We start from the raw sequence: 20,765 nt of genomic DNA, 5'->3' as shown, positions 1-20,765 counted from the left end.
ATATACGGTTATAGTCGCCGTTACCTCACTTCCCGATCGAGAACTCAGTAAATGTGTATAACGTTTCAAAAATCTTGTTCTTGTGCTGTATGCTCAAAAGTCTACAATGCGGACTATTAAACAAGTAATCTCCGAAAGTGATCTAGCACATGCTGCCTAAGAAAAGCAACGGTCTAATAATCTAGATGGATATCTCTGGCTCAAAGTAAAACCCCAATCTTCCCTCGCACTCTCTTGTACAAACTTAGTCGAAAGAGCTCTTGAAGACGTATCGTTGATCCTCAGGTTGTTGGAATGGTACACCAAGCTCGAACAGCGTCATTACGCTTTCAGAGAAGTCCTTGAAGAAAGCGTCGTTGTCCTTTGCGTACAAATCAGTGTACTTCCTGAAGCTTTTATCCTTGACAAGCTCCATGTCGGTCGGCAACATCATCAAGCTCTTGGTCTTGACGTCTTCAAACTGCTTGGGGCCGTTCCACTTCTTCCATGACCACTTCTCCTCAACCAGGAGCTTGTAGTAGTCGTTGGTCAGGGTAGTAGGGGAGAAGGTCCAGGGGCCGTCAAAACCAGAGCGGTCGGTATGGCAACGGCCTAGGGCGTGTGCACCAGAGAGGGCGACCATGGCGCGGTCATCGAAGCCCATGCGGCCGAAGATGGCGCGAATGTGGCTAGCGTCCTTGCTTGCGTCGGGCAGACGACCGTCGGGCGTGCAGTAGGAGACGTCGCGGTCGGAGCGTCCAGCTCGGTATGGAATCTTGGGACCTTGCATCTCTTGGATGGCGCAGACACCAGCAAGAATCCACAGGTCGGAGTATGTGATCCACGGGAAAGCCTCCTTGACGGGCTCAAGGAAGTCGCGGGCAGCCTTGAGACCAGCATTGGCGCCGTGGTCGCCTTCGGGAGCGAAGCGCATAGTAGCACCGTTGGAGCCACCAGTTCCGGTCAACTTGTCGAAGCTGTTGCTCATTAGCACCCCTGTTTGATGGAAGAGAAATCATGGTACTCACGTTCCCGAAGCGTGCCATGCCAGACGCAGCAGTACAGGTCCGTAGCTGCCATCGTCATAGTCGTCGTGCTCCTCGAGCCTCTTTGCGATATGATCGTAGACCTTCTGGTAGTCCTCGAACCTAGGTGTGAAGATCTTCCTGCTGCTGGTCTGACCAAACAATTCGGGCTTGTATGTGTACAGGCTGTATACACCAGCACCAACGAGGAGGGCACCAGCACCCCAGGCTAGGCCAGTTGGGTTGCCCTCGTGCTTGTCTGGTCCTTCCTGCTGAGAAGCGTATCCGCGTTGCTGGCTGCGGAAGGCATTCTGTGTGGGTGCGACGAAGCGGGCAGAGGAGCGAGTTGAGGTGGTACGGAACGAGGGAGCGGCGGTGCGCAGGGCGCGGGAGAAGCTTCGTGAGGCAGATGCCATTGTGCTACAAGTCGAGAGGTGTGTGTTGATAAGCTCAATTTGCCTCTGAGGTCAATTGGCGTTTGCACAAATGCAGTAAGATCGAAGGGAGTAACAACGAAGAAGCAACCAGGTCGTAGGCGCGGGAAAGCTTTTAAAGATAATGTTCTCAATGCCTCGGACACCCGATGGCGACAATCTTTCTTTCTGGAAACAACGGCAAAGACCCACTCTGATGACCTCTGCACCAATCAGATGTATTACGGGGCATAACCGTCTGGACCCTTGGGATTACGATATCTGATGCCACCGCGACACACGTCCGATCGCGAAGCCATGTTTCGCCGATTGGGAAATTTTGTCCAAGTTATCTGGCAGACAACAGAGTTGGAGCTATTAGGCAGGGAAAACCGTGGTTTTGTAGCCTCAAAGGGCTGGGCGTTGCCCTCGTGCATAATCCGACTTCCACACGCTGTGATTCGCCGTGGCCGCATCGATCGACGCAGGCCAGCCAGCCAAATGAGGGGTAACAGATGAGGCTCTGCGGCATCTTCATTCCATCTCTTGGGCGGCGCATGTCGTCACCTTCTACTCGTCGTGTAGCAAACCTCACTCTCTTCATCCCCTCGTTCTTATCACGGTGGTACTTGCCATACTGGGTAGACACGGTGGCCAACCAGAGCTTTCGTGTACTAAGCCGCCGAGACTGACTCATGCCATGCCCACATGCCGTTCCTCTCCGATGAGCGGCATGCACGGCAAAAGTGGGTGCATCGCTCAAAGAGGTAGTTTTCTCGATCTAATAGTGGTACTTCACTGTTTCTCCATGCACGAGATTTGTCAAGTAAAACATGAGTTCAATTACTGCGAATATCCAGGGCGTTCGTAGCGGTGATGAAAAAGAAGCCAACACGGTCAACGCCTCCCATCCGCTGTCCTTCGATGCAATCCCAAGTCTTGATTAACGCCTTACAAGGAAATGCTCACTCAGTTTGTGTGCGTGAAGAAACCAGAATGAATAACAACTCCAATGCCATGACATGAATGCGATCATTACCCGAAACATTACCTCTCTCGTGTATTACTCATCCAAACGTGAAATGCACAAACGAAAATGATCAATACAGATGACCGTTGTGCGGAGGCATACCCATGATCATACCGAGATAGGGATGCGGGTGTGGGTAACCGTCTAGGCTGCTGGTAGGTGTGGAAATGCCAGAGTTGGATGCTGTTGGTGGTCGCGACTCTTCCATATTCCTCTTGGCTGCGTTCTCGGCTGCTTCCTTGACGATTTTGGGCTTGAGGAGATCCCAGGACGTGTTATTGGGATCTTTAGGAATGGTGATGGCACGCTTGTAGGCCGGGCAGGCTTCTAGCTCTTTGACGCTGATGGGCGGAGTCAGTTGCGACGCCTTTTCTTTGAAAAAGTTCTTGCGCCGTGACTTCTTTGCGTTATAGTCGGAGGTCCTAGCTGTTCGCTGCATCTCTTCCCATTGCTCCATTTTCTTTGCAAACATCTGGCGCTCTTCTACCTGCTTGGCCTTTGCAGCCAGCCATTCAGTCCACCATGCGGCAGTCTCTTCTGTGTTGGGAGTCTTCTCTCTTGACTCCCTGTGGAACTCGGCAACGAGCTTCTGTACATCTGACCGCAGGTAGATGGTCTTCAACGCATGCGTACTCGCGGGCCCCACGCCGACAAAGTTGCCCCAAGAATCGAAGATACCACTGGGCAGAGCAGCACGGATGTAAGAAACGTCTTCGCCGTTTAGGCCCCGCAGCTGGGCAATTGCATCGTATTCCTTGACAACCTGGTTGTTGAGACAGTCTTTGCACATGCGACGCAGAAAGGCCCAGAACGTCTTGCGAGTGTTTGGCGCACCGCAGTCCATACAGCCATGCCCATGACGCAGATGGGCGAACTGGAACTCGGTGAGACCTGGAGGTGGGTCCGGCATGTCGTTTCCGTAGTAGTAATCCCTGCTATGCTTCCAGAGCATGGGGTTATCCCGCAAAAACCGATAGCATGAGGCAATCTTGCTACGCATCTCCAGCAGTTGCGCAGGGTCCGAATACGAAAGTATGATGAACCAACAGTCCAAGTCGACGCCTTTGGACAAGATCTTGCCCCTCCGTAATCTCGTCGGCTTGCGCTGCTGCCACTGTTGATTTAGCAGCTGGCGGGCCGGTGCCGCAACGAGTGGAGTCGTCGCATCGTTTCCCGAGTAGACAGCAGGGTTTGCCGCCTGCTCAGAGTCCTTTCTGCCCTCGTCGCCCCGCTTGCGCTTCAAACTGCCTTCGACCATTGCCAAGGGCACATTGTGAGACCGTACCTCTTGCGCCAGCCCCGCACGCTTCCCGCCGGGGCGCCGACAGTTGATCACGGTTGCGTAGGCTTGATCCGGTGTCTGCAGGAATGGAGTCTGCTTGTTGACTGTAAAGGCGACATATTTGGCATTCACCATCTCGGGTCAGCAGGCCAGCCGCTCTGGGTATCGTAACGGGTCGCTCGCAGTCACACTTCCACGTATAGGCTCGGGCCTTGCATAAGGTGCTGGCAAGATGGCGGATTGGAGTGTGGACGGTCGAGAGGCTGAAGGAAAGAAAGGAAAGGAGTGTGGACGACGCTGAGACTTTCGCGCGCCCAGGCTTGAGTTGAGGTCGGCTGCCGAACCAAACTTGCCCGACTACAAGGTTGGCCCTTCGGATATAAAACCTGGCCCTTACTCAGCGCGACCACCCGTAGCCATCACATCTACAGTGTCCAGTTGACATCAGCCTAGAAGTGTACCTGGTAAAAAAAAATACGTCTGCCAGTGGAGATATGGATCCAGGAACTCTTCACGACACTGACATGCGGAATGATGCGCGCTCGCTATGCCGCATCAATCTGCTCCGATGCATCTTTTTCCCATTAGGCCCGACGCCACACCGCTGATCACATGGTTACATCACACGCGAGGCGCACGCTTACGGGCCTTATTTACAGGTTTGAGCCGGCCAAAGTCGCCTGTCCAGTTTGCTTGTTGCTAGAGCCGAGTGCTGGATGATTAGCAGCATGCTGTCTGCGCCATCTCCTTGTGTACCCGTGACTTGGCGCTGGGGAACGGCAGAGCAGCTTCCTAATGAGGAATTGCATCGCTTACGCATGGGAAAAAGGGCAAAGTCAAAGATGCGGGGTTAGCGAGCGTGGAGGATGCGAGAGTGGTCAGATCTAGTGCTAGGGTCACCAGCGACCTCGGCCTTCGCAATGACTCTATCTCGTTATCCGCTTTCCACGTTATATTCTCTTCACTCCCGCCTGTTTCAAGTGCAGTGGAAGCGCGAACCTGGCGTCGGATCTACCCCGGTGCACTAGTTGACCAACCAGGTGGATTGAACAAGTCAGCTTCCATCATGTTTGGAAAGAAAGACAGTAAGTTGCATCTCGTCATTACACTGCCAAGTTGTCTCGGATCACTCCCCCGGAATGCTTGACGAATCTTGTCAGCTTGCAAGCTTATCGTCAGATTCACGTCTCTTGCTTCTTCAAGGCGTCCCTCCATGCAACACGACGTATTCCTAGATTCACTGGATCACGCTGATCATCTGCAAAAGATGCACCGTCTTCGGACTTTGAGAAGACGGACCCTGTCCCTCGTTACGACAACACCTACGATGACGACCCGGCGCTCATTCAGTGTCCACCAAACACTACGGAATCCAAACTCGTGGCCAAAATCGACCTCCATGTCATTCCTTTTCTCTGCATCATGTATCTTCTGGCCTTCCTGGATCGTGTCAATATCGCAAACGCGAACGTCTTTGGACTCAGCGTCGAACTCGACTTAGTACGGGACAATCGCTACAATACCGCCCTGGTCATCTTCTTCATTCCGTACATTCTGTTCGAAATCCCTTCCAATGTGCTCCTCAAGAAGATGAAGCCTCGAGTCTGGCTCAGTATCTGCATGTTTGGTTTCGGACTTGTAACTATGCTACAAGGCTTCGTGCAGAACTACGCTGGTTTACTTGCGACTCGATTTTTTCTCGGTCTATTTGAAACCGGCATGTTCCCCGGTGCGTTCTACTTAATCGGCATGTGGTACCGGAGACACGAGGCGCAGAAGCGATACTCGTTCTTCTTCAGCTCAACAACTCTGGCCGGAGCTTTTGGCGGGTTGTTAGCCTCTGCAATTGGCAAGATGGAAGGTATTTCGGGATACCGTGGGTGGAGGTAAGTTTTAGATGTGCAAGTGCACACCCAACATACACTGACTCCGACAGATGGATCTTTATTCTCGAAGGACTCTTGACCGTTCTAGTTTCCTTCGCATTCTTCTTCTTGCTTCCAAACTTTCCAGAGGAAGTTAAGTGGCTTTCGGAGCCCGAACGCGCCTTCGTCAAAGCCAGGCTCCAGATCGATCAAGGGCGCTCCGCGCGCGAACGACCCATAAAAGCCAAGGATGTGGCGAACATCTTCAAAGATCCCAAAATCCTGCTCGGCGGACTCATGTACTTTGGCTTGATCGTTCCCGCCTATGGATATGCCTACTTCTCCCCGACTATTATCCAGGATTTCGGCTACTCTCCTATCCAAACACAACTTCACAGTGTTCCTCCATGGGCTGCCGCGTTTGGCTTCTCGATGCTTGTTGCGTGGTTCTCAGACAGGCTCAAGCACCGCTTCATGTTCGCCATTTTCCCTATTGCTGTCTGTATCGCCGGTTTCGCTATTCTCATCTCTGTGCACGACAATCGCAACCTACAGTACGCGGCGCTCTTCCTAGTAGCGATGGGGGCCTACACCGCTATGCCAGTCATCGTATGTTGGTTCAACATGAACTTGGGTGGCCACCACCGTCGAGCTGTGGGAAGCGCATGGCAGGTTGGTTTTGGTGAGTAATTCCTGATGTACACCATATGAGATGTTGAAAACTAATTAAACACCCTAGGTAACATTGGTGGTATTATTGCAGTCTATTCATTCCTGAAGAAAGATGCGCCGAAGTACACAAGAGGATACTCAATCGCTATCGGTTTTGTATGCCTCAGTGCATTGAGTTGCTGCGCGTACTTTGTCATGTGCAGCTGGGCAAATCGGAAGAGGAACAAGAGCGTCAGGGATGTTGGGTTGACGGAGTACGAAAAGACCGAAATGGGCGACCTGAACCCGGAATACCGCTACCTCTTGTAGACGGTAAAACAAAGACTAGACGAGGAGAACAAGAGCAGATATTGTAGAATCTAACCTTGATCAGGTTAAGAGAGAAAATTACAGAGATGTGGTTTTCTCGCTATTGAGCTCCAGACTTTATACAACGCTATATGAATTCTTATGACGCTGCCTTTACACTATACGGTGTAGCAGCCCCAGTGTATCATACTCACCGCGTGTGTAACATCTTTTGCTACGTGTCTCAGGTCTTATTGATCGTCTTGCACGCGACCTTTCTAACATTTTGCTACTAACCCTAGAATGTTTCAGTGAAAGCTTATCTGACTTCAACCAGAGCTCCTTTTGAAATATGTGTGGCGTCTTGGTATGGAGGCGTGTGGATCCTTCTGGGTCTGGAGAATACAACCTCAATAGGTATCTGGGTCTACACTGACCCGTGCATAAATAGGTGGTTTTGCGCAATTGTTGTGTGTAGTTGCTTGCCATCTCAGGTAACGCTCGGTGCCGTCGTGACGCTTGCAGTGTCCACGCTTTCTTCACTGCCATGCCCCCAGATCTCTTTACTCTCGCTCTCAACTCCCCTCATCGCCTTTGCAACTTCTTCCAACCTTACAACGACCTCTTGCACACCCTTGTTTACCTTCTCAAAGTACCTGTCATTCTCCTCTCTCCTCTTCCGGCTCAACTCGATATCTTTTTCTGTCTCCTCCTCAAGCTTGATGCGATCAAACAACTTCTCACCCTTTCCGGATCCTGCCCCGTCATGAGGGTGTGCAAGGCTCTGTGGTTGCAGATCGTTCGCTTTGCTATCCTGTGACTTCTTCTGTTGTTCGGGTGTCTGTTCATCCTCTTCTGAGCGTGCCCATGCTTTCGCGAGTTCTATCTGCGCTTTTCGCAGCTCATCAAGGGCTCGGGAATGTTCAGAACCGAAGACGGTCATACCTGGTCCCTTGATGGCGCTCAGCTCCACCTCCTCCAATGTGTTCTGCATCTCGGCCCATATTGCTTCGGCGCGTGACGATGCTTCGGCATCCGCTGCTTGGCTATGCTGTCTTTGTCGCCGTTGGAAGGGTGCGGAAGGGTTTGTGGAAGTAAGACTGAGGTGGTCGCCATCGTTGGTTGTCGTAGGTGGAAGAGGTCGCTGCGAATCTGGGGAGAGCAGTGAACGTTGGCGGACTAAGGGCGTCTTTGTAGGGGATCGAATCTCGTGTAACGAAGTGTTGGAAGCATTATGCGATGGTGGCCCGACGAAGAGGGCAGGAGCAGGTAGGCGATTAGTTTGCGTCTTGGTGACTTTCTTGACGTTTTGGGAGGCCATAGTGACGCGCGAGCTAGGCGCGTAACGTAAAATACTAGTTGTAGTATCGTGGACCCTGTACGAGTCTTACGACGGGCACTTGATTGAATCTCTGCAGCTTCTAAAACTGCCAACAAGCTGAACCTGTGACTTGTTCGGTATTGACAGTTGACGTTCCTGTCTCCCCCAGATGGGATGACGATGGCCCGATAAGATAAGATGGCGTGGTGGCGCTAGGCCGTTTGCAGGCCAGCGCCGCTAAGCTGTGGGGCTTGGCTCTGGCGCACACTGATTCCAGCCGCTCTCGAAAATACTTCGACGTCTGCGATACTAACCACACTCTCCCCAGCACACCCGTCGTCAATACCGCAACCATGGGTAAAGGTACGCAACTACTCTCTCCAGCAGCCCCCGATCGACGACAAATGCACGATCCCGCGCCTTCGCCGTCTTGGATACCGTCGTATATTGTGTAGTTGCTCACAATACCATCAGGAAAGCCAAGAGGTCTCAACGCCGCCCGCAAGCTCCGCAACCATCGCCGCGAGGGACGATGGGCGGACCTCCACTACAAGAAGCGTCTTCTCGGAACCGCCTTCAAGTCCTCCCCCTTCGGTGGATCTTCCCACGCTAAGGGCATAGTCCTCGAGAAGGTCGGTGTTGAGGCCAAGCAGCCCAACTCCGCTATCCGAAAGTGTGTCCGTGTGCAATTGATCAAGAACGGAAAGAAGGTCACCGCTTTCGGTATGTCACTATCTGGAGATTGAAGAGAGCTCCGAGATGAGCCTGTGGCGAGCATGAGAGCACGGGCTAATAATTTGGCAGTTCCCAACGACGGTTGCTTGAACTTTGTCGATGAGAACGACGAGGTCCTCCTTGCTGGTTTCGGTCGTAAGGGCAAGGCCAAGGGTGATATTCCCGGTGTGCGTTTCAAGGTCGTCAAGGTTTCCGGTGTCGGTCTGTCCGCACTGTGGAAGGAGAAGAAGGAGAAGCCCAGGTAATAGAGGACTCGTCTGAAAGGAGTAAAGGAAGGAAACGAACGTGGACCAAAAGCCCGCCATGAACGAATGATGGAATCCGCGGATCACTATGGGAGGTTACCGGAGTCTTTACATTGGGATATCTGTGCTTCTACTCGGCATATGAAAAGTCATGATATGCTGGAGAGTTAGATAGAGAATCTGACTCGTTCAAGCGCCCACTCCGTTTGCATATGTCTATGGAGTGAAGTTTGGTGCGTCGCCACATCGTCCATGAAGTTGAGCAACCGTGTTTTATGGAAGCTGCACATGCTACAAAGTATCGTTTATTGAAAAGGACATTGTATTCTACACTAAGCATTCCGTTCAACGTCAACCGACTTGGACTGATGCAACATAGGAAAGAGGCGCCGCCGGGTATCTTAAACAAAACGCCAACCACACATGCAATCTCAACAACTCTAGGATAAAGTTTACCCTATTTCGTAAACATAGCATTAAACGTATCCTCCAATCCTGTATCCTTGGGAGTCCCATAATAATCATACTTCAGCTTCGGGCTAGCGAAGAGCTCCGCGTCCCTCTTAACATTCTTTGGTACACCCAGGCCATCTAGGCCTGATACTTCTCCCACGCCTCCTTGTGTCTTCTGTTCCTTCTTAAAGAAACTGGGTGCGTTTTCTTTGAGAGGAGGAGTCCAGACACTGGGTTTCCAAGGGTTGGGTTTCTGGCTCGCAGAGAGGGAGGTTGGTGGCGGGGCTGGGACCCGGTGACGGAAGGGGTTTGGGTCTGGCTTTGAGAAGATGGAATGGGGTTCGTTGAAGCGAGGAGGTGCTGCGGGTGGTGGGGTTGTAGTCTTGGAAAACTGATTGGATATGATCTCTGGAGCTTGGGAAGAGAAACGGCCTCTAGGCTTAGTTGGTGTCCAGTCCATGTCGTCAGCGCCCAGGAACGCGGATCGCTGAGCGAAGGGGGTGGTGACATCGGTAGCGTGTGTAGTGTAGGAGGCTTCTGAGATGGTTGGTGACGGGGGGAGAGGAGAGGATTCTTTACCCTGTTCGAATCCAGTCGTGAAAGCTTGCGCCATACTATCAAAGAGGTCTGCCTGGGGATGAGCCGGATGGTAAGAGCCTTTCCTGGCCTTCTTCGCGCTACCAGGCACCTCGGGAACAGGTTCTCGAGTCGCTTTTGGGAAGGAGGGTGCAGCGCCGTATACGATGCGCACAGCCTTCCATGCCATGAGGGACGAGAAAGCTAGTATGCCGAGCATGCCCATGTGAGTGTGCCGGAAGTGGTCGAGCGTCTCGTTATTGATTTCGGTGCCTTGCCAGTAATAGAGGCTTACGAAGCGGAGGACAACCGCACTTACGCGGATCACCCACAAGGACATAAGCCCACGCATTCGTCCTGTAAGACTGTTCATCTTGGCTTTCAACTTGGGATTCCACCAGACTGTAAGAGCGTCGGCAATGATTGCGAACTTCAACCACTTGAGTACTACGGGTGACAGTACACAGACTTCATCGATCCAGCCATTTGACTTAGCCTGGGTCCAACAAGTATCCCAGCTGAACACTTGATACGCCCGTATATCTTGGTCCGGACCCATAATCAACCCAGCACTATGCCAAACCACGCCTATTACCGTGCTCAAGATGTAAGTCCACTTGGCCAGCGAAATGAGCCTCAGTGTCCACGCTTGCCGGTGGGTGTGTACGGTCGTGCGCTTCTGCTTGGCCGCTTCCATTATGCGCGCCAGATTGTCTGCTCTAGCGACGTGATTCGCATTCCTGATCTGATGTTGGACTCGAGGCAGACATTCGCTGCAGACTTGTGGGTATCGGGTCTCGAGCTCGTCCTTGTAGTCGTCATACGCGGCTAGATATTGGTCGTATGCCGGGTCGTCTTCTTCAGGGAGGTATTCACCGAGGAGTTTGGCGTAGAGGGTCTGGTTGCGCTGACATGTGTCGCAGAAGATGTCATCCCCCACTGTGGACATGGCAGGTGTTGGTGAGCGCGACCGCAGGTGTTGAAAGGAGGCTTGAGGTGCGGATGCGATTTCTTCCAGGGGCGGATCTGTGATGTTTCCACGCTAGAAACAAGTCAGCTGGGAAGAGTTGAGGGGACACGCAGCGAGTATGTACCTCATCGAAGTGATTCACTGCGTCGCATTGCGGACAGTGAAATGTCTTGGGTATGTGTAAGAAGGTGTCGCGTGACTGGTTGTTGCAGTAGTGACAGCGCAATCTGCGCCGTAACAGCGCCATGGTGAAGGAGACACCTGGAGTATGTGGTGATGGCAATGGTCAGTGTTGATGCACCATGTCATGGGCAACGACGTGTTTCGGCAGAATGTCGAGGCTGCCACACCGCCCGAGCGCCGGCGCGGAAATTTGGTTCACCATGTCGAATGCACTGTTCACCACTTTGGGAGCGACGACTGCCGACAACGCATCACGGCGGACAAGACAGTGGCCCAGGAACTTGCGGCACCATCGCCCGAATCGAACGTCCCGGCTATATCCATCACTCCACCCCTCGTCGCCCGCCATTCGATGGCTCGGTAGTCCGCAAACCCTCGCACATCCATCTCAATCGCCGCCGTCCCGCCCACCATGAGCCAGTTGGTCGTCAGGCCAGGACGCAATGCCGCCCGACAGGCCAAAAAGCTCAAGGAGATTCGGAAAGTCAAGAACGCAATTACCTGGCACGAGCGGGAACGTAAGAAGCGACAGGAGCTCAAACAGGAACGATGGGATTCCAAGCAAGCCGTTATCCAACGTATAATGTGGGAGCATGAGCACGTCAAGGGTGTTAGGAAACAGGCCTTGGCCAATGCAAAGGAAGACTGGAAGCTTGGTCCCTTGAGGCCAAATCGCGCCATTGGCCCCGACGCTGAGAAATATGGTGCCCTCAAGGCTGCCCAGATCCAGAAGCCCGAGATACCTGTCAAGACTCAGAAAACCCGAAATGCTGTCAGGGAGAAGAAGGGCCTGGAATTGGAGTACCCGCTAGTCGTCGACGATAAGAAATACTTCCCGATTGTAAAGGATGATCGTGTCGTGATATTGAAGGGGAAGGACGCGGGTAAAATTGGTACTGTGCAAGAGCTCGTTCCGAGAACACACGAGGTTGTCGTTAAAGACATGAACATGGTAATTTCTACCTTGCCTTACTGCAGCTGTGTATCATTAACACTTCACAGCAATATTTTGACACCGCCGTGTTCAACGCCGCTGCTGAAGGCATGGGGCCTAAGATAGAGAATGCTTTGCCTATGCCTCTTGATAATGTACGCCTGGTGGTACCTGCCGAGATACAGAAAGGAGGCAAAAAGTGCTTCGAGGATGTTGTGGTCGAGAAGATCTTCATGGAGCGACATACAACCGGCATTGACCCCTACACTGGCACCGATTACGGCGACAGCGAGATCCCGGAAGCACATCAATATGATCCTCGAACTGGTCTCCCCATATTCCACCGATACATTGCAGGCACACGGCAACGACTTGAATGGCCATGGGAACGTGAGGAAGAGATCAAAGATATTGATATCACGAAAGAGTCAGAGACGGACAAGCAAACATGGCTCAGAAAAACCATAGCCAGCATAAGCCAGCCGCTCACCAGTTTGAGTCGCTGGCGAAGCAAGAACAACGAGGACCGAGCTCAACAGGACGCATCGAAGGACCTGGCAACTGGTAGCATTGAAGAGAAGTTTTCTGAGATTCAGAGGATGGAGCAAGATAGATTCAAGGCTGCGACCCCAAGAAGCATGGATCCCAACTATCCCGGAGCCTATGACGTTGATACAACGCGCAATATCGTTGAGGGATCAGAGTCCATGGCTTATACGCTTGTTGCACCACCTTTCCCCGACACACTTGGTGAAGAACTCCGCGGCGATATTCACGAATTCTCCATCAAATCAAAGAAGGAAAGGGGCCCTGATGCACCGCGCCCTATCAAGATTGCAAGACACTCTGAGCAGGGTGTGCTTGCACGGGAGATTGCAAAGCAACAGCAGAGAGCTGCGGACGCAATGAAGACACCCATGCAACTGAGGTGGGAGCTCGAACATCAGAAGAAGGTGCAGAGCCAGAAGGAGAAGCCACTCGTGGACCAAGAAAGCTTGCTGGCGGCGTTGGGTCAGCACATGCAGAAGAGTGCTACAAAGCCGTATCTGGGAAAGAAGCAGATTTCCAGTCAAACAGCCGATCTCGATTAGAGCCATCAAAGCACGACATGACACCACATGACGCATTGTGGAATGAAATTTGTAGCATCTATTCTGTATATATAGCAAGCATTGCAGTGGGAAACTCAGTCAGGCCCTCGGCAGCATGTGGGGTATCTTCGCTGTAAATGTACACCAAACGCCTAAATCATGCATATCACGACTCCCATCACCTTGCCATGTATATGAGCTCGTACTCAAACTAGAATGCCCCAGTACTCCGCTCGTCCCCCAGCGCCTTCTAGCTCCTCCCATTGTACCAGGAATCGATCCACAACCCTCAGCAATAGCTTCCCACTCAGACTCAATGTCTTGACGCGTGCGAAGCTCTCTACGTACACGGTCTTGCACTTGTCCCTGCTGTTCGCACCCTTGATGTTGAAGTAACGAAGTATGAGACTCGCGAGAATCAAGATTACAGCCGTAGCTGGGCCGTTTGTGATGATGAGATCTGGGAGGTCGGCGGCTGTGGTTTCGTAAGGTGTCGTGGGAGCCTGGCCAGCTAGTAGCGGTGGTACGTGAAGGAGAGGCGCGAACGATGCTAGGAGGGTATAGAGTGATGTTAGAGGTGTTGTGAGGAGTGGCTGGTGTATCTTGCGCGCACGAGGCACGTTGGCGATATTATAGTGGTCTGGTCCAGTGCATGCTGGTTTATCGCCCTTCTTCTCTCCCGCCACATATATCATGCTGTCTGCACCTGTCATCACCGTCACCGGTGTTCTTCCTGCGCTGTTCTCGTAGACTGCATTTTTCTCCACGTCTTGCTTGCCTAATCGTCCCTTTTCCTTATCTTCAAGTCCTCGCTCAAACTCCGCGGCGCGTTGTGCTGAGAATGCATCTCCGCTGCTGACTACATATGTTCTGTGCGTGTACTTGCGTGTATCCAGATCTCGAAGTAGGTAGAACATCTCGTGTGTATGCCCTCCCGATCCTAGCACGATAAGAACGCGTGTTGCGAGCGGGCGCTGGCGTAGCGGTGTTGATTTCGAGCGCGCATTTGGAAGGATAGCGAGCAGACGTAGTGTTGCAGCGACAAGCAGAGTAACTAAAGTCGCGATCGCGAAGGAGAGCGTATAGAGGGAAGCTGGCGGGGGTGCCATGGCGGGGTTCTTGCAATGGAACGCGAATGAGGCCAAGCCGCGGTGGGCTTTCTATCCTTACGATTCCTGTTTAGAGATTCCGAATGCTGTGACTCAGACTGAGCGCGAAAACATCGCTGTTGTGGTCGTAAACTTCGCCGGGTGAAGGTACGTGTCATAGTAGTCGGCCAACCATACGGATCTCGGAGAGCACACGAAATCACATGCTTTAGACTTGGCGCAAGGGCAAGTCTACCAGCACCATCCACATCTTCTCTCTCACATTTTCATCACCCACGTGGGAAACACAGGTCCAATTAGACTCCGTGCCTGAGAGATACATAATTCTACGGCTATACTCACGATCATATTTGAGGAGATCACACCTCAGCTACTCCGTCAAGTACCTACATTACCTTTCCAAGTATGCTTTCAAAGCTTACTGAGGAAGACCATTGTCGAATTGCAAGTGTGTTTTGCTACGAGGGCAACTCGGATCGATGGATGAAGCGAGTGCTTACGCCAGAGAGGAGAGCATATGTACACGAATAATGGTCACAGATCAGTCGGGGTGACGCAATACATGTGTCGAGAGCTCAGCCTTACGTGTGTGTATGTGTGGTGTCCTCGGCGAGGCACAACAAGAGCATCTTCTAGGAAGAAAGCACAGGTATACACATCAATCCTTACAGAGATCATTCCGGAAAAGCAGACTCTTTCAGTACTCGTCATCACCGCCCATTCTTACCTACAACAATTTCCTCCCAAACTGGCCAATACACAGCCCTCTCTGGTCCATCCATTTGCCAAATCAAACTGGGATTTTGCCTCATAACACCTTCATGTTCCCTCTTCAAGCCCAACAATTCCTCACTCAAATCCCTTATCGCATTGATTACTAGCCTCAATTCCTTGCCCTCCATAGTTGTTGGCGATATTTCGCTCTTCAAATCTGACAACGGGCCGACAAGACGCGCGAGTGTCGGAGGCAGGTTGTAGCGGAAAGAAGCTTCTACCCATACAGTGACCGCAAGACGAGAAGCTAAGAAGACGCTAAGCGCGGGTAGATAGGCTAGTATGTCCGCTGAAGAGTTTGTGGTGTGGTGAGACGATGGAGCCAGAGCCCGACTGAGGTGAATGGGCCAGCAGAGAGCCGCGTAGCGTAGGAATGGAAGGTGGGTGTCGAAAGGTATGGTGCGGATGCTATTTGCTCGAGAGCTGTTGTGTTGGGTCGGTGTGGCATGCACATTGTGAATATTAGTATCTCCGTCTGATGAAGACAGAGACTTGTATCCGCTATCACATGATGTACTTGTTCTTTGGCTCGCGCCACTGCTAGTAGGTATGGTGAGTGGCATGACGGGGCCACGAGGCTGCAAGGCACCAAGAGGGCGTTTTGGTACATCGTGAGTGAGGTAAGCTAGACACCGTGCTGCTAGGTGGGCATGTACGCTGCTGTCATCGTAAAGACTAAATTCCGAGCTTTGAGACCCTGGACTATGGAGGTAGTCTCGTATGGATCCGTGGGAAAAAGCGATGTCGTCGTTGACAACGCGAATGAAGCCAAATGTAAGTTCCGGTAAGGCTTCTAAAATATCTTTCGTATGCGAGCCCTCGGACACGTTGGTGTTGCGTAGAATGAGAGCGGTATGCAATGCCTCTGGACACATGCGGTTGATTGGGCAAGAGAGCCACCGGAACGTGTCAGTGATGACATGTTTTTCAGTCAGTGGATGGCGTGCTAATGCATCAAACATGATACGAAAGAGTGATTCCAGGCTCTGCAGCGAACGCATGTCTTGTAAGATAGCAAATCGCTCCTCCGATGACAGCAGCGGCGATTGAAGGAACTTCAATACCATGCCGGCCCATAGAAAGTCACCATCCGCCGTCTTCGCGACTTCCGAGATGAGCGATCGGTCCATGCAAATCCCAAAGAAACCTTGGTCTGCTAGGCGGTTCAGTTTTGGTGCCACGAAACGATCGATAGCAACTGTGTTGTACTTGCTAGTAAGTGGGAGAATGTGGGGAGCATCTGAAGCCCATTTCTGGTACTCGAGAGGTATCTTCAAGTTCGGCCTGCTGAATATAATAACTCTTGTGTCGGAACCACGACAAAGTCTTGCTAGAGAAGCGAGGAGCATTCCAGTGTCGCTACACTCATCAATGCCATCAACCACAATGAAAGTGGGATGTTGTCGAAGTAGAAGCAATAAAATGTCCGTGACCTCATCAGTAGTAGCGTGTTCTCGAAACGAAGTTTTGCGCAATAAAAGGCTGACAGCATCCAGGGTGGAACGATCGTGTCGATGTGTATGGAGCAACTGACATGAGAAGGCCCGAAATGCGTCTTCAGGTTTGTTGTTCTTGCAAAGGAGGTTACTAAAATGATAGTGTGCGGTCGCTGGAGGCTCATCGCATAGGTCAGGATCTTCTGCTTCACCAGCCAGATTGCTTACAACCGAGTGTGATATGACAGTCTTGCCAAAACCTGCTTTCGCTAATCACTTGTCAGCTTTCCAAATATTTGACATAGATGCAGGTTTACCTACCCTGTACGAACAGCACTCGATGCTGCCAGTTACTAGCTATAGCATTCTGATCGTTTGCCATGCTTTGATCAAAGCGCTGATCTCGCCATTTGGTGTATGCTGGAGCATGCAAGAACCACGCACAGAAGTCCTGGTAAGGTTGACGAAAATCGTGAGCCGTTGTGTTAATCGAGGCTGAAGTTGACAGCCAGCTTTGCACTTTTTCAACTCTCCTCAACCGCTTTGCAAGTCGTTGTCCATCTTGTTCTACCCGACTGTTGCAGTCTGCACTACTCTGTCGATGTAGGAAGCTAAGATAACTTCTACGTTGCTGTGAGACTTCCGCGTAGTATTGAAATTCGTTGTCGGTCTCTCTCTCTAGCCAGCTCCTATGCTGTCTTATCCGGGTTTCAACGTGGGCAAAGCGCGAGTCGAGTGGCCGCCATAGCGATGAATGTGCCACCCCGAACGTAAGAGATTGCACTTCTGTGCCTGTGTATAGTCAGTCAAACCCGATTCTGAAACTGTACGATATGGAAACATCTACGACTGTATGTCATAAAACTCGGAGCATAGTAAAAAGTTCTAGCGCGTGGAAAATCTCATAATCCAACGATGTACGGATCTCTGGAGCTTCCGTTGCAGAACACTATGACGGTCCGAACCACATATGCGACTTCAAGTCAACGAGAAGACGTACCTTGTGATCCTCGGCAAAAGATTCGATACAGCTCTAGGAAAAGCTGCACAAGGTCCGCATACACATAAGAAAAAAGTATTGCCAGATGATAATCTTCAGCTTGGCCATGAGCCTCGGAACCGTTACGTTTGCAGATTCCGTAGATCTGTTGGTAAGGAGGTATGATCTGCGCAATAGCCTCAAGCATGTCGGCAATCTTCTCAAGGAAAAGCACGCAATCAGTGCTCATCTGCCACCAGTGTGAGTTCAAGAGATGCATTCAGAGTGGCTTTGATCCATACCTCGAATACCAAACGAACAATTCCCCACAAATGACCCGCCCATGCTGGCTTTAGTTCGATACATGTGCTAAGAACATCGAAGTAAGGTGCAAAAGTTCGAATGAACAATGTGAACTTTCGGGTAGAAACCAGTCTTCTTAGGTCTGTGGACCCGTTGCCGGTGGACATACGATGCAAGTCGTTCAGCAAGAGCGAGGCACTAATATCGTGATGGAAATTTTGACAATGTTCTGGCAGTATAGTGTTGTGTGTTGCCTGTATTGCTTCATCAAAGAGTGAATGGTCTAAGCTAAATCATAGTCAGTTTTGCTCGGGCTGCCAATGACAGACTAACCTTGAATCCACCATGGCTATGTCCGTGTCTTGAGTCTGTATCGACATTTTTTAGACGCGATCGAACTCAAGCGTAGACTTCTTCTCTGTAGCGAATTCATTGGCACAAGACGTTAAGCATCCACTTGGAACGATTCAGAGCGACAGTGACATTGTAAAGGTATGGATCCGGCAAGGACAGCGGGTGTGCCTGAGTAATAAACATTCAACGCGCTCATTTTGATGGGACCTAACACGAGAACAATTACTGTCCCGCATGGAGCCACGGGAGAAGAAACGGGCGTCGTGGGGCTGAAAAGATGCGGCAGATAAGCGGGATGTGTAAGAGCATGTTGAGTAAGGACCTATAGCCACGAATGTCATGCCCCGGACACAAAGACGTGGGGGAGCAAGCTAGGAACGTGGGCGAGACGACAGGCCCATGCGACAGCTCGAATGTGGCAGATCGGAGGTGCAGGCCGGCGGGCGGGTAATTCCTTGTTCGTAATGAGTAAAAGAAACCCAAAAGGAACATTACTCAAGCGAGCCGTGGAACATGAACGAATAATATCTTGGGTATCTCCTCCTACGAGCTACATAGCCAACTGCTCGGCGCAACGGGTCTATAGTACAAAAGGTATTAGAATGCGAGGTACTAAATCGAATGCCACTAAAATTGTGGCTACCTGATTACGCGGATGCGGGCATGCCGAGCCGAAGCGCAAGCAGCGCACGCACGTCGGTGACATACTGCAAGCCCTCAAGCAGTGGGATAAGGTGCAGCAGATCATGGTCTGTTGGGTCGCTGATCCAGCCTTCGATGGGAATGGCATTGTCTGGGATCACTATCAGTACAGGCTGCCTTGGGTCGCACTGGGCCGGAGCTGATCTTACCTGGATGGAAAACGTAGCTCAAGGGGCTGTTGTCAAGAATCATGACCTTGCTGAGATCGGGCTCAACCTGAGCAAGGTCCTTGATGTAAGCCCCGTTACGAACAGTGCAGTGCTGTCGATAGTATCTGCCTGCAAAGTACTTGCGCTCCACCTCGAGCCAGTCAATGACGGGATCTGCGTACTCCTGAACCGACGCGGTGAATATGATCAGATTGTACCATTTACTGACCTGTCGCGCCGTTAGTGTGACATGAGGCGCTCCTGGCCGGGGCGCATACCTTTTTCAAGAAGTCGTCGCAATACGGCCGTTTGTGAACATAGTACAGGAGCGGCACTTGTGGGCCAATAACCTGTCCATCCGCGCCAACCGAAGCCTGAAGCTTCACTTCTACCATGTGGCCGGTCTGGAAGCGGCCGCCGTTGACTATGCTGTGAATGAGCGTCTCATCGAGATCTATGATCAGCGTCTTCTGGTGTGGTCCAACGGCGGATACGCCTTTTGCAGAGTATGACGGCTGGCGGCGTGGCACCAAGGGACGCGGGGGTTGGGGCGCCCGTGGGAACTTGGTCAGTTGTTTCGACGACGCAGATGCCGGGCCAGTGGGGGACTTGAGGGAAGCGGGCGCCTCGGAGGAGATGGAGTCGGCCCTTGACGATTGGGCCTTTTTCGCCGCCTTGCGTTGCCTCAGAGCATCCTCGTTGTGGTGCAGGGTGATGCGTATCGACCTTTTGGCTGGGGCGATTTCGTCTGCTCGTGCAGTTGCGCTCGATTTGGAGCGAGTGTGGCGGGAGGGGCTGTCCAGGTCGTCGTCGCGTGTGGGAGATCGCTCGCTTTCGGAATCGGACGTCATGGCGGTCGAGGTTGATGCTATTGACAGTGAACGTCTCGTGGGTTGCTTCATGACTGGTTGCGCGACACTCGAACTGCGACTCTTGCGCACTCCCTTCTCGCTACGGTCTGGGGCAGCCGAGGCTCGCGATGATGCATGCGCCGCCACTTTTTTCCGGCGTGCACGCGTAAAAGTGCGCGAGATGTTGTAGACAGGTGCTAGAAAGGAGAAGTGGCCGTCTTCCTCGTAGTAGAAGGCGGCGACCAGACACTGCCCCGTATACACAAAGGGGGTCACCAGCACGCCGACCACAGCGGCAATGCCGTCGGATATGCGCGCGGGATACAGCCATATCCTGCGCCGCTTGGTATCTTCGTAGGGGCCCTTCTGGGCCTGCTGGAGTAGTGGTGTCTTCTCGTCGTATCCGGATGCGACCGCCTCCGTATTCGAGGAGCCGGAGCCGTGGCTCCTGTCGGCGCCCATCTTGCGCGTCTCACTCTGTGCAGCTATTGCACTCGCATCGTCAGCTGGGTGTGATCTGGAGGGCCGAGGCTCGAGAATGGCGAAGGACTGTGGGGTAGCGTGATTGCTGGGGAGAGCGCAGATGCTTATGTGTTGTTGGCTGACGGTAATACCTCCGTGATGGCGGGGCCGTTGCGAAGCGTGTACAGAGTTGCGGCTCAGTGAATGTGCTCTTCAAGCACTGACGGAACTAGCAACAAGCCGAGGCGTGCAATTCAAAGGAGAGGATGGCTATGCAGCTAAGCAGAGGTTGGAGACGAGGACAATGACGAACCGCTCGAGCGACCGTGCCCAATCGGAACGCCGAAAGCTCAATTTAGTTACGACTCATACTTTGCCATGACCACCGCTTCGACATGCAATTCCACTCCCACGCTGCCCCAACATCGCCATAGCCGCGTCGCCAGTGCTTTGGCCCAGCAGCGCATCCACCGACTGGCCAGAATACACCCCCTCGGACCTGCCCAGCGACCACGAGAGTCATCAAACCACGACAACCCCACCACCCCACATACCCTCGATATCCCGTTTGAAATCTTGCGACT

General features: G+C 52.2%; 9 protein-coding genes across 9 annotated transcripts; 3 read left to right on the top strand and 6 right to left on the bottom strand.

The window, feature by feature from the left end:
* Positions 1 to 244: 244 nt before the first annotated feature.
* Positions 245 to 1,420, bottom strand: AA0111_g4333 (Cytochrome c peroxidase; the record flags this gene model as incomplete). The annotated part of the gene is made up of 2 exons (XM_028650324.1): positions 245 to 956; positions 1,008 to 1,420. 2 exons carry the CDS (start codon positions 1,418 to 1,420, stop codon positions 245 to 247), a joined length of 1,125 nt encoding a protein of 374 aa, XP_028508015.1.
* A 1,097-nt stretch (positions 1,421 to 2,517) lies between these two features.
* Positions 2,518 to 3,864, bottom strand: AA0111_g4332 (hypothetical protein; the record flags this gene model as incomplete). Its single annotated transcript, XM_028650323.1, has 1 exon — positions 2,518 to 3,864. The coding sequence occupies one exon, from the start codon at positions 3,862 to 3,864 to the stop codon at positions 2,518 to 2,520; it is 1,347 nt and encodes a 448-aa protein (XP_028508014.1).
* Positions 3,865 to 4,795: 931 nt separating this feature from the next.
* On the top strand, positions 4,796 to 6,575 carry AA0111_g4331 (hypothetical protein; the record flags this gene model as incomplete). Its single annotated transcript, XM_028650322.1, has 4 exons — positions 4,796 to 4,814; positions 4,997 to 5,615; positions 5,666 to 6,276; positions 6,334 to 6,575. 4 exons carry the CDS (start codon positions 4,796 to 4,798, stop codon positions 6,573 to 6,575), a joined length of 1,491 nt encoding a protein of 496 aa, XP_028508013.1.
* A 469-nt stretch (positions 6,576 to 7,044) lies between these two features.
* AA0111_g4330 (hypothetical protein) lies at positions 7,045 to 7,875 on the bottom strand (the record flags this gene model as incomplete). Its single annotated transcript, XM_028650321.1, has 1 exon — positions 7,045 to 7,875. The coding sequence occupies one exon, from the start codon at positions 7,873 to 7,875 to the stop codon at positions 7,045 to 7,047; it is 831 nt and encodes a 276-aa protein (XP_028508012.1).
* A 353-nt stretch (positions 7,876 to 8,228) lies between these two features.
* AA0111_g4329 (hypothetical protein) lies at positions 8,229 to 8,855 on the top strand (the record flags this gene model as incomplete). The annotated part of the gene is made up of 3 exons (XM_028650319.1): positions 8,229 to 8,238; positions 8,350 to 8,598; positions 8,680 to 8,855. The coding sequence occupies 3 exons, from the start codon at positions 8,229 to 8,231 to the stop codon at positions 8,853 to 8,855; spliced, it is 435 nt and encodes a 144-aa protein (XP_028507772.1).
* Positions 8,856 to 9,312: 457 nt separating this feature from the next.
* AA0111_g4328 (hypothetical protein) lies at positions 9,313 to 11,101 on the bottom strand (the record flags this gene model as incomplete). The annotated part of the gene is made up of 2 exons (XM_028650318.1): positions 9,313 to 10,926; positions 10,979 to 11,101. The coding sequence occupies 2 exons, from the start codon at positions 11,099 to 11,101 to the stop codon at positions 9,313 to 9,315; spliced, it is 1,737 nt and encodes a 578-aa protein (XP_028507773.1).
* Positions 11,102 to 11,449: 348 nt separating this feature from the next.
* Positions 11,450 to 13,062, top strand: AA0111_g4327 (hypothetical protein; the record flags this gene model as incomplete). Its single annotated transcript, XM_028650317.1, has 2 exons — positions 11,450 to 11,989; positions 12,040 to 13,062. 2 exons carry the CDS (start codon positions 11,450 to 11,452, stop codon positions 13,060 to 13,062), a joined length of 1,563 nt encoding a protein of 520 aa, XP_028507768.1.
* Positions 13,063 to 13,268: 206 nt separating this feature from the next.
* Positions 13,269 to 14,171, bottom strand: AA0111_g4326 (hypothetical protein; the record flags this gene model as incomplete). Its single annotated transcript, XM_028650316.1, has 1 exon — positions 13,269 to 14,171. The coding sequence occupies one exon, from the start codon at positions 14,169 to 14,171 to the stop codon at positions 13,269 to 13,271; it is 903 nt and encodes a 300-aa protein (XP_028507769.1).
* A 4,493-nt stretch (positions 14,172 to 18,664) lies between these two features.
* AA0111_g4325 (hypothetical protein) lies at positions 18,665 to 20,181 on the bottom strand (the record flags this gene model as incomplete). Its single annotated transcript, XM_028650315.1, has 3 exons — positions 18,665 to 18,810; positions 18,869 to 19,097; positions 19,147 to 20,181. 3 exons carry the CDS (start codon positions 20,179 to 20,181, stop codon positions 18,665 to 18,667), a joined length of 1,410 nt encoding a protein of 469 aa, XP_028507770.1.
* Between the last annotated feature and the right edge of the window lie 584 nt (positions 20,182 to 20,765).

The sequence above is a fragment of the Alternaria arborescens genome, assembly GCF_004154835.1.
Source record: "Alternaria arborescens strain FERA 675 chromosome Unknown contig_8, whole genome shotgun sequence".
In the NCBI taxonomy this organism is placed as follows: Eukaryota; Fungi; Ascomycota; class Dothideomycetes; order Pleosporales; family Pleosporaceae; genus Alternaria; species Alternaria arborescens.
This window is presented reverse-complemented; position numbering and strand designations above follow the sequence as displayed.